Source organism: Watersipora subatra, chromosome 1, assembly GCF_963576615.1.
Source record: "Watersipora subatra chromosome 1, tzWatSuba1.1, whole genome shotgun sequence".
In the NCBI taxonomy this organism is placed as follows: domain Eukaryota; kingdom Metazoa; phylum Bryozoa; class Gymnolaemata; order Cheilostomatida; family Watersiporidae; genus Watersipora; species Watersipora subatra.
This window is the reverse complement of record NC_088708.1, coordinates 55,602,057-55,614,535: the sequence shown is the minus strand read 5'-3', so window position 1 is coordinate 55,614,535 and position 12,479 is coordinate 55,602,057. Positions and strand designations below refer to the sequence as shown.

The 12,479-nt window shown below is 32.9% G+C and overlaps 1 protein-coding gene across 1 annotated transcript; it reads right to left on the bottom strand.

Moving 5' to 3' along the window:
• Positions 1-688: 688 nt before the first annotated feature.
• On the bottom strand, positions 689-11,880 carry LOC137389143 (endoglucanase 4-like). The gene is made up of 9 exons (XM_068075480.1): positions 11,818-11,880; positions 10,130-10,270; positions 9,828-9,884; positions 9,298-9,410; positions 7,330-7,403; positions 7,055-7,213; positions 5,562-5,746; positions 1,480-1,657; positions 689-804 (listed from the first exon to the last, which is right to left on the bottom strand). Exons 1-9 carry the CDS (start codon positions 11,878-11,880, stop codon positions 689-691), a joined length of 1,086 nt encoding a protein of 361 aa, XP_067931581.1.
• Between the last annotated feature and the right edge of the window lie 599 nt (positions 11,881-12,479).

Genomic DNA, 12,479 nt, shown 5'->3' with positions numbered 1-12,479 from the left:
CCTTCTGTAAAAAGCTTTTATCAGCAAAAAAATTGAAATGAAATTATTTGCCTTATTTTAAACTTACGTTTACCAGGCCTCGTTTGTCATTCCAGTCAAGGGTCCACATATAGTGTTCAAAATCATCCTTGAGATAGTTTTGAGACTCTGTAAGGTAAGTTGTCTCCTCAGTAGTTCCCTGATGAGCTAAGGCTAGCCAGGCTGCTGCATGGGCCATCTCATCTTCCCACGAACTTGATCTGGCCATCAGCAAAGAAACTCCTAATATAATGGTATTCAAGTATCAGAGACCAGAGTTGTGTTCTCGATTCTAATACCCACACTGTGAATGAATTGTGTAGGCTGAACCTACATATACCACTTTTTTAAAACTTCCCTTAATTTGCAAAATTATGGTAAAGTTATTAGTGTTAAACATAACAACAAATAAACACCATTATAACAGCAGAAGAACTATAGCATACTCTAAATGTAGGTAAGCCATACTTAGTAATAACTCCATAAATATATGTATTAAGTTGATATGAAATTATGTTTTCCAAAAAGATAAAGCAAAGACCTGAAAACACAAAAGAGTACTCATTCAATATTTAACAACTAAGAGTTGTCTTGTTTTCTTTTGAATAAAATTGCTTGTGATAGAATAATGATGTGTTTATATTTTCAGAAAGAATGCACAGCTGAATACCTACAAATAAAATTCAGCACCCTCTGGCAGAGCATTATTATATGTGTCTTCATTATTCTTAGCGAGCTGGTAGAGAGAAGTGGCATTGTTAAGCAAGTGATTGCTGTAATTTGGGTCTGAAACAGAGAAAATGATTGCTGTACATAGATACTGATGTACAAGTGCATGTAGTTCTGATGTAGCCTTGAGCTAAACACTCTGGTCCTGCGGTCTATATCTGGTTCACAGAATAATTTTTCATATGATACTTACTAGGCATCTGATTCTAACCAATATGTAACCTTTAAAATGCTTATCAACTGATCTTACTGGTTGTGTGTACTTTCACTGAAAAATTTCTAGCAATAATCCTAAATGTTTTGACATTACTCTTTAGTTTTAGCTTTTGACCATTTCAGCCCCAACTGATTGTATAAATTTAGTCACTTTTAAATATTTTATAATTAATACAGTGTTTATCTAATTTTTATCTAACTTTCAAGGGTGTTACTCCCTTTAGTTCTTATAGGTAATAATTTTAAAATATTGAATTCAATTAAAAGATCACCTAATAAATGGAAGTATGTCAAAAAAAACCAGAGTTGCCACATGTTATGATATTCTAAAAGGCACTTTCCAAACAAGAATGGTGTGTCTCAGAGTGCAAACATGGAAATACTTACTGACAACTTTAAACCTTAATCATATCCTGAGAGTTTCACAGAATCAGTATAATATTGCCTTACACAAACATAAACCATCTACTTAGCCTGTGATCAGAATGCATAACGAGTGGGAGTATCTAAGCTCACCAGATGTCTTAAATAAGATTGATCCAGCAGCAAGGGCTGCCGCAGTCTCTCCCATAACATCAGCCCCTCCACTCGTACTGGCTCCAGCCCCCAAGACATAACTCGGCCTTGCAATGTTCTGCTCATCCATTTCCTCAGGTCTTCCCCAGTGATTATGATCAATGGTGCCATTCCCAACCTGATCAAATGTGTTTATGAATATGTTTATTAATTGATTTATGTTAGAAGATGAATAATATAGATGGTTGACAAGAATAAATATATTTATGTAAAATAACATATTTATATAAAATAATATATTTATATATACAACATTTATATACATACAAGATACATACATGTATCTTGTATATACATACATACAAGATGTATGTATACATACATACAAGATGTACATACAAGATGTATGTATATACATATATACATATTTCTCAGAGTTTGTGAGTGGGTACGTGTGTAATTCCAGCTATAACTAATAAAATCTTGGAATAAAGTATCCGTATCACGGGATATTTGAACTCGGACCCTCTGGTTCACCAGTCCTACACCTTACCAATTCAGCCACACGAGTTTGATGTATTCATTAGGCAATATACATGTATGTCAGTATGTGGGAGCAAATATGCTACCGCTTTTCATCACGACGTAAGGTGATAACATAACGTCATGAGATGTGGTAGCTTTTATTAGTAAGCTTACTTAAATTATCTATTGGGAATGCGCCAGGTTAATAGCAAGTGGCAGGGCAATTCTCATTACCTCTCATTGTTTATACGCTGATTTTTAATACTGGGGCAACACTGGGTAGCACAGCTAGTATGTATATATAAGCATTTATATATGCATATAGTCTTAATATATATATCCAATAAATAAATTATTCAATATATATATATATATATATATATATATATATATATATATATATATATATATAAATATATATATATATATCTATGTTGTGTATGTGTACTGTTCAGAAAGTTATTGCAAATCTAAATGAACACAAAGCAAAAAGCATAGATGGGATTCTCGTGAAGTTAGTAAAAGCATGTTCACTTCAGTTATTAAAACCTTTGGCCTACATATTCAGAATGAGTATAAAGGGATGTTTTCCCACAAAAAAATGAAATGTGCTAAAGTTTTACCCAAACAAAGGCAATAAGCAGTTATCTAATAAATATAGACCTATTTCTATTCTGCCGGTTTTTTCAAATTTTTTTAAGCATCTTTTTGACTAACAAATCCATAACTACACTCATAAAAAAATCATTATTGCAGAAACTCTATTTGGATTTTAGAAAGGGAAAGGAACTCGTGAAGCATTGATAGAATTCACTAAAATTACCTTTGCAGCTTTAAACAACTTAGTCTATCTGTTTCAGGTATATTCATTGACTTTTCATATGCCTTTGATACAATAGACTACTCTATCTTGATTAATAAGCTACAATATAAAGCAAATAAATTTTTTTCATTCAAGTTTAGAATTAATTCAAAACTATCTACCAGATCATTTTTAAAGTGTTATAATATCTCGGAAGATATCCCAACCTTTAGTAATTAAATGTGGAGTACCCCCAAGGATCCATCCTTGGATCAACATTATTTTTGTTATATTTAAATGATCTTGTAAAAAGTGCTGATAAAATTAAAACTATTTTGTTTGCTGATAATGCTAACTTATTTTATACCGCTAAAACTTGAATAAAGATATAGCTATAATGTACAAAAATCTACACACGATAAAAAATTGGTGTGATCAAAACTAACTAACATTGAATGTTGACAAGACTAACTTCATAGTGATCCAAAATCCACAAAATAAATCTCGATTAAAAAAACATTTCCATGAATGGACAAAACATACAAATGACGGATAGCATACAATTTTTAGGTGCTACAATAGATAGTACACCAAAATGGTCAAGACCCATAAAACTATTGAAAAAACAACTGCAACAAAGCTTGGGACTTATTTACCAAGCCTCGTTGATCTTACCAGAAATACCTCTTGCTTTTATATACTATTTTATTTAACAGTAAAATAGTTTATTGCTTGGAATCATGTGAAACTTCTCCAATGAGCTAATTACACAAAATTTTGGTCATCAAGCGATTGTTTAGAATAATATATCACAAAAACTCATATTTTTCATAAACTCCTTTGTTTAAAAGATCTTGTGTTTTGTCTCTACAACAACTATATACCAACTAATAATATGTCTTTTAGCCTTCACACAATTTAAATCTCAAACTAACTTGTCAACACATTACAACACTTGCCATTCCTTATTTTCATTACTCCTTCCACTCTTTTCCTTTACTGGTGGCCATAGGCGGGTTGCCTATCGTGTGTTATCAGCATGGAATTTCTTGCTAATTTGGCTAAAAAAATCGATAGTCATGATGGTTTTAGGGCTGCTTTGAAGCGGTATTTGCTGGACTCTCTGAAATAGATTTGCTCTCATTTATTTTTGCTCGAACTATCCATGCTTTCTTCATTAACAATCTCATCTGTTAACTCGGGCTCTGTGCCTCAAATAGCTATGCTACTGCGCATATGGGCCTTCATTACACTTTACATTTCCTATCATCTTGTTATGTTATAATTTAACATAAAATAAAACAAACAACAAAACATTAACCATAAAAAGTAATAAAAAAGTGCTTATTTATTTTTCTATTTGCCATTATAAATGATGAAAGCCTGTGTAATACCTATCTATATCTTTATGTTGCTTCGATAAGCCTGATTTTTAGGTAGCGATGCTTTTATATTGTACTAATAATTTTTCAAGAAAATCAAATATTTTATGATAATTTGAAGGTTTTGTTTATGTTTAAACATTCCAGCTATACAAGCATACACGTCTAAACCTACATACAGTCCATAGATATATACTCACTTTCTTTTTGTCATCAGAATAATGCTAGGAGTACTATATTCATGCTGTAATCTAATAGTTGTCATTGCATCTTGACAATGTTTGAAACAATAGTTTTTTTCAAGATTTTAAAAGGAAGTCAAACTATTAATTGACAAGTTTTAAATTTAATCAGCCCAAAGCCTTTTAAAACTGTTCAAACATCTAATATACAACTCAATCAGGCAAAACACCAACATTAATTGTAGCAATTAAATACTGAATATAAAATTTATAAAGTAGCCTTAGAATAGTTTGTAATTTAATTACAAAAAGTTAGTAGATTGTCAACCTAAGGATTAATAGCCAATCTAAATGTTGTAATAGAACAAGTCAATCAAACAAGAGTACTGAGCATCTTCCATTAACAAATTCATAGAAAACCTGTACATTAGCAAAAATACTGAACCAAATAAAAACAAGTTTTGAGACAATTAGATTGTAGAGGTACTTATTGTACCACTCAATTAGTCCATTTTAAAAGTAAAGATGTATAGTAAGGTTTTAGAAGTAAAATTTTATATATTAGTAAAATAATCAGTTTTCAGTTTTAGTATAATGACTGCATCGAAGTCGTATTTACAATGTCAAGCAATCTGCTACTGATATTGTTCGCTGCTATAAAAAGGCGTGAGAAAATATGCTATTAACTTCCAAGCAACCTACAAACTTACCGTAAATAAAATAAAAAGTAATTAAAGAAGTCATTAATAGCTAAATGAGACTGTAAACTTTTTTCTAGAGCAAAAATATCACATCTGTGTTCACTGAGGCTATCGGCTATGCATATCAAATCTGTGTTCTCTGAGGCTAACGGCTATGCATATCAAATCTGTGTTCTCTGAGGCTATCGGCTATGCATATCAAATCTATGTTCGCTGAGGCTATCGGTTATACAAATGTTTCTGGAAGCACATAGATTAAAATTTGCCTTGACAAATAGCCTTGCACCTAGCTGCAAAAATAGGCTTACAAAAAGGATATAAATAGTTGCCCCAATTTCGTTTATAATACCTATGTTTATTTTTGAAGTCCATCGAAAAAAACCTAAAGTTACAAGAGAATTGAGTTACACACAGATAGTCTAAAGACAAGCACAAAGTCCACTAGTTGGTGCTGGCCATAGACATAGATGTACGCTGTTTGTTACTCTACCTGTGCGTAAAATCTATCCGTCAATTGATGACACTTCATGAAGTAATCGAGTGGCCATCTAATTTGTCTGAGTCCTTCATCGTATTGTCCAATCATCTGGTAGGCATCGCCAAAAAATATCAAGCCATGTAAAAGCATGGTCGTCGCTGCAGACATTGGTAACCCAAACTTTATGTGGTCACCAGCTGAAATCACCATTCCAAAACGATCATTAACAATCAACATATAGATCTTAATTGCATAGTTAGTCACAAGCTTTAAACAAGTTACGGGATATGATTTTTGTTGTTTTTTGGCCAACCATGACTTCCTTAGAATATTATTTTGATTTATTAAATTATATGAAACACGTCTGCAGTCTCAAGTTTTTTATTTTAGTTAATGTATTTTTATTTAATAATTTCAATACTTTGCGATGATGTGACGTCTTCTGACAATATACAAATATTTCTGCTTGCCTTTGCTATTCTAGGTAATTGATAAAACTAAAAACCTGATATACATGTATATATGTAGATACATACATGTATATATCTATGTATATATATATTTATATATATATATATGTACAAATATGTATATATCTACGTATATACAGGTATATACCTATGCATATACTTATCATAAAACTCTAATCATCTTGTAATTTTGCGTGTAAATGTCTCTCTGAAAAATGGGACTCAAACTGGTAATACTCAATTTATGACACTGAAAGTTTACCAACTTCATCAATCTGACCAGCATATGAAATTGCAGAATAAGCTTTACTATAATAAGTGCCTTGTTCCATGACGTTAAAAAATTATTGAGTGATGGAAAAGTTGTAAGAGCAGACTGCGGAGAGCTCTACGCGTTACCTAAGGTTTGCTTAATGTGAAATAGGAAGCCCACTGCAAACAACGCCCTTGCAATGCCTTCCCATAAAGATAATTGCCTTTAGAGAAATGTGTTTATGGATTGTTTTCATAAAACTTATGTAGCAATTAGCATTGAAAATTTTTTTTTCAAGACACTGAAAATAAATTTTTGGCAAGTTTCTAACTGCATACCGACATGTACCAAAAAGCTGGTATTTAGCAGCGTATGACGCTTGTTAACACCAAATGGCTGGCATTATAAGACATGTGACAAGTGATTCATATCAGTTGACACGTTGCATGCCACTTGTATCAGGTGGTAAATAGTGACTGGCTTACATCAGGTGACACATGGCATATGATTTGTATCAGGTGACATGTGACAATGGCTTATATACATATCCAATTTCATGAGAACTAATTTGAATCAGGTGGCATGTAGTGAATGAGAGATTAAGTGACATTTGGTCTATGTGACTTGAATGGTAATGTGTGACATGTGACATATGACGTACAGCAAGAGAAAGGCTGCGTCATAAAGCAGGTACCCCTTAATGAACTATAAGCATTTGATGATGTATAATACAAAATTTGAGTGGCTGACACATGAGGCTGTTTACACAAAAACTGACTCACCATCGTGCCAGCCTCCACTTAGGTCAAGGCCAACATCACTGCCATCATTTTCTGATGAATCGCCTCTCCAGGCAATTCTGTTATCAACAGGAAGAACGCCTGACCGTTGAGCCTCGTAGAAAAGGAAGGAGTACTCAATGGCCAAAGCATAGTTAGAGTCTACAAAATAATGACTGCTATGCAAAAGAGGGAAAAAGAAAATTTCTATAAATACTGAGCTCAAAAAAAGAGTGAATATAGAATTAATTGGAAGCCTTTTTACATTATATACCAACCGTAAGTGGTAGCCGCATAGTCATAGGTTATCTCGAAGCATGGGGCAAAGCCATCGACATCAATACCGTTTAAACTAAAATATATAAATCTAAAATGAACATGGAAAATCTGTTGTTTTCAAATGATCAGACAGTTATATAACTGTCTGATCAAGTAATAACAACAGTTGGGAAAAATCGACTACATATTAGTAACATGAATAAAAACATGCTCTCATACTTACCTCTACGGCAAGGATTCCCAACCAGGGAGGAATTCCCCCCTAGAAGGGAACTTTGAATATACAAGGGGGGAACAGAGAGGTGTCTGATTTTTTAAATTTTTAATTTATGTACTGCAATGCCGTGTGAGTTTGAGGTTCATCATTTAACATTTTGTTTTTATCTATAACACTAGTTGCTAATAATGAGCTAGCAGTCAGAACCCAGATATATGTCAACACATCCAATCAGACTTTGATTGGATAGTAAGTTAACCTAGTCATAAACCAATTCACCGCCATGCCGAAGGTCATGTGTTGTTGTGTGTTGTACGCAGGCTGTATAAAGATTAATAATATGGTGTTAAATGTTTAGATATGTACAATAAAATAGAATTATAATTTGTATCTGTTGTTTTTAATCATGTGAGTTAAAAGTGTGGGGGAACCAAATTTATTCGAAGGCATATAGAGAGAACTGAAAGAAAAAGGTTGGGAACCCCTGCTCTACGGGAACATTTCCATTTCTTGTTCACTTCAAGGCGATTTAAAACGAGAATATTTTAACCAGCAAAGCTGGTCAATAAATCATAATTAAGAGTATATATCAAAAACATGTATTTAATCTTGGAACACATATACGACAAATGTTGCCAACTCTGACTCAAATGTTGCTCATAAAATGTACGTTTAACTGAGCTCATCTGAGTGTAACCATGCTATGTGGCAGATATTATGCTTGATTACCGGTTCAAACAGTTGATATCTAGCTTTACAAAAAGTGATAAAAAGCAAAGTAATGGGATAAGCAGTTGTTCAATGATAAAATCTATCTTACCAATCAGAAAGCATAATATAAACCAATATGCAAGTATGTATATTGTTTCTATAAAACTATATATGCAAACAAAATAAAACATACAAGCTAATATGCAAGTATATACAAGTTCTGTTCCCTCACTGATACATTTAAGATTTTTACAGCTTGCCTCTTTTGGAAAAGATGTGAATGAATATTGATGCCAAGGATTGTCACTCGTAAAAAACGCACGCTCTTGAGCAAACAATGCTTTATTTGGTGACTGGAATTGTTAGGATTTGAATAAATTGAAAAACTTTGGCTCCAAGATTTTGCTAACTGCACATGCATTAAAAACATAACTGAGTAAGTAATCATTCAAATTGAATTGATGACAGCTTTAAAGCAGTTAACAATGGTTTAATAAAGCTGTCTTTAGCCTTCGTCATACTACATGTAACACTATAAAGTGTACTGCTTACGTAAGGTTTGATTAGATGATATGATATTGGCTCACAGAATTACCTCAAACCTGTATTAGTTTATAAAACAATCTCTAGAGGCTGCTTGAAATCTCATGAATTGAAGTTATCATCAGTAAAGATAAAATATGCTCATGTACAAATTAATAATGCAGAATAGAAAGGGGCTTAACTATAAACGTTACAATTATATAAACTATAAAACTTGATAAATATTATTAAATTTATTAACATCAAGTTAATAATATTTAATATTGTATCGGGATTTTTTGGCACTTTTTACAAGTTGCCATGGTAACAATACAGTTATGATGAATCCCTGATAACAACAGCAATCAGAAAAATTATTAAATTTATCTAGATGTTGGTGAATGGGCCGAATAGTATAAATAGACTTATCTGGAGTTGTCTAATCCTACATGGTTCAGACTGACATCTTTTGATGAGTGCAATGTGCATAGAATGACACATAGTAGTGTCTGCTTACTTGACAGTAAAATCCAGATAAAATATATCTCCTGCTGCCATAACACCTTCTCCATCCTTATTGGTCAAACTGTACACCTTATTGCTGAGCTTTCTTACAACAGCATCATTGGTCTGCAGAGTACTTACAAATTACACTCAACTGGCAGATATGTTACTAAGGACTAACTTTTACAGAACGACTTTGTGCTGAGTAGATCTTGCAACCTAGCCAAGAACAGCTACACAATCAATTATCTAATCACTGCATGACATAAACAAGTCACATTGAACTACATGTTACTTCTTAATGTACATTACCTATTCATTAATAAAGTTTGACATTAGCTAACTTACCTACAAGACATTCATTTGCACAGTCATAACAAGTGACTTGGCATTACGTACTCAAACAGCACTTACTAGTGACAGTTAAATAATTACCTAAACGGCACTTACAAGTGATATTGAATTACTTACATGAACAGTACTTACAAGTTACATTGAACTACTTACCTGAACAGCACTAACAAGTGACATTGAACTACTTACCTGAACAGCACTAACAAGTGACATGAAACTGCTTACCTGAACAGCACCAGTCAGTGACTATGATGTAATTACCAGCACAACACTAAAAAGTCACTATGTGGATGTTACCAGCGCAGCTCTAACAAGCAACCATGTGCTAGTTAACAGAAGTGCAACCATCATTTCCGCCATTTGAATTTGTTTAATCTATGCCTACGATAGTTTTATCAATACGAAGAACTGCAACTCTGAACTTATGAACTGAAAATATTACAATTGAGTATATTTGTAGTTCCAGATATAGATAGATAGAATGAGCTCACTCGTAAACTCGTGGTTCTGTGGGTGAACGTAAGTGTAGCGTCCCATCCGACAATATCCTGTGGAATTGTGAGCTTTATTTTTCCATTATAGCTTATGAAATTGAAGTTGGAAGAAGTTATACTTCCATCACACCCATAGACCTGATGGAACCACAAACACACAAATACACATGTGTAACAGCCTAAACAAGTTCTGTCAGTCTTCCTATTAGCACAGAGAAAAGCGTGTAAAAAATTTACAAATGTACAACTTGAAAAACATGCAAAATGCCAAACTAAAAGGCAATAAAATTAGTAGCTATGTGATTGATAAGATATGCGGTGTATGCATTTTTATGATTATGTACAACACTGTGCAGAAAGTGATAAAATAACAGAAAAATAGATAACTAGATGAAACACAATGCAAATATTTACTATGTAAAGTGACTCATATGTAAGTTATAGCTGCATTGAATCTATTCAATTTGGTGGAACAACTCCAAATAAATTGCTTTGATCTAGATTACGAGTACGGCTACAGGAAACTATATATCTATAGTAGTGTGAATTTGTTTAAATATTGTTAGAATAATAAAACTCATGTTGACATAGGTGCACTGACAACTGAATTGGATTGTCAAATTTGGTCAAAATTCTATCACTAAAAACATGAGGAATTGTTCAGATGCAAGTAAGACTGATGTGGTAAACTAAAATTTCCAATCCAAACAGAAGATCATACCCACCCCAAATAGCTTACAAGTAAAATTTCAAAGTAAATAAAATTACTTGCTAAAAGAATTTTCTAAATCATTTTCGAAAGATTTATGGACACTAATTTCTTACAGATAAACGTTCTTATTGAGGCGGACTGTGCCAAGTGAAACAAACCGTTTAGAAGGACTGCAATGCATGGTGAGTTGTTAGTGAAACCTTATCTTATATATGGTAAATTCCTATCTCAGTCACTTAACTGCAATGAAGTCTTCAGGATATGACTGAGGTAAGAACAAGAACTACTGTGTAAACTCACCAGTGTCTTATTCAACATTTTTATCTAGAAGTAAGTTTGTGGTATAAACTATGACTTCACTTACCTACTAGTGAAAAACTTCAGTGTAACAAGAGAGGTTTTATGGTAGCCTGTGATCATTTGTATGCGTTTGAGGTTTGAAGAGTTGGCTTAGTAACCGCAAAAATACAAAAACACGTGTGTAACAGATTACCTGGTTTACTAGGTACTTATTAATGCTGAAAACCTCCAGCTCCACATTTAACTTTAGTTAAATTGATAGTAAAGTATTAGATTATGATTATATGAATGACATCAGTACTTGTATATTTACACTCAAAAATAGTCCATGCGTCAACATGTTCAAGCTTATAGATTTAATTTCATCAGATATGATTTGGCATTGATGCTACTTTACAAAAATTCTCATGAAAATAAACTAACTTCATGAAAACAGTATGAGATGTAAATTAAGATATTGTTGACAACGTTAATAATCATCACAACATAACGTTAACAACAAAAAACTGTTTTAACCAATTCACATTTCTACTGAAACAGCATAAAAAACTTTTAATAGATTCAGTGTAAAAACGAAAGTACAAAATATTTGCCAAATAGTAGCACAACACAACCTGAACCCAAGTGCTATTTTCCATTCCAATAATTAAACTAAATTATGGTAAACAATTACCATGACTCCGTTCGCAGCTATCCAGACAAGGGCAACCAGCAAATACTTCTGTACCCTGTCCATCATGTAGTGATGTAAATAGCAAACTCTGAACATCATACGATACCAGAGCTATTTGTACCTTATAGCATGCACGCCATCAAGAAAAGTCTTTCAAACCTTTTGGGCGCGTGGGTAGATATGAGGGGAAGCATTTGACTTGCTTCATTGAGTTTGTAAAGAACATAAAACACTAACTCAGGTGACATCCTTATATAAGGCTATAATCCTCTCTAAATTATGGCTATTTGTGTATTTTCACAAAATATGATACTAACAAATCTTGGAAAATTGTTATTCTGTTAATTTACTTATGTAACCAAGAAATAAACACTCTTCACTTGGAATGTGAAAAGTAGGCAATATGCGCATATAAATGCATTAGAGCTAATGTGCCTGATATTAGCCATATACAGATAGACATAAAGAGAATAACAAGTTATATCACCATTCAGCTTACATAAATAGATTTCCAAAGTTCCGACATCTACTGTACATATCACCATCACATGCCGACTTAAGCCAACCCACCCATCCAACTATTAGAACATAAGAACATTACATAAAAAGATGCCAGATTGTCGCTAGAAGTTAGTAATTGAAACTCATATTGAACTACTGCA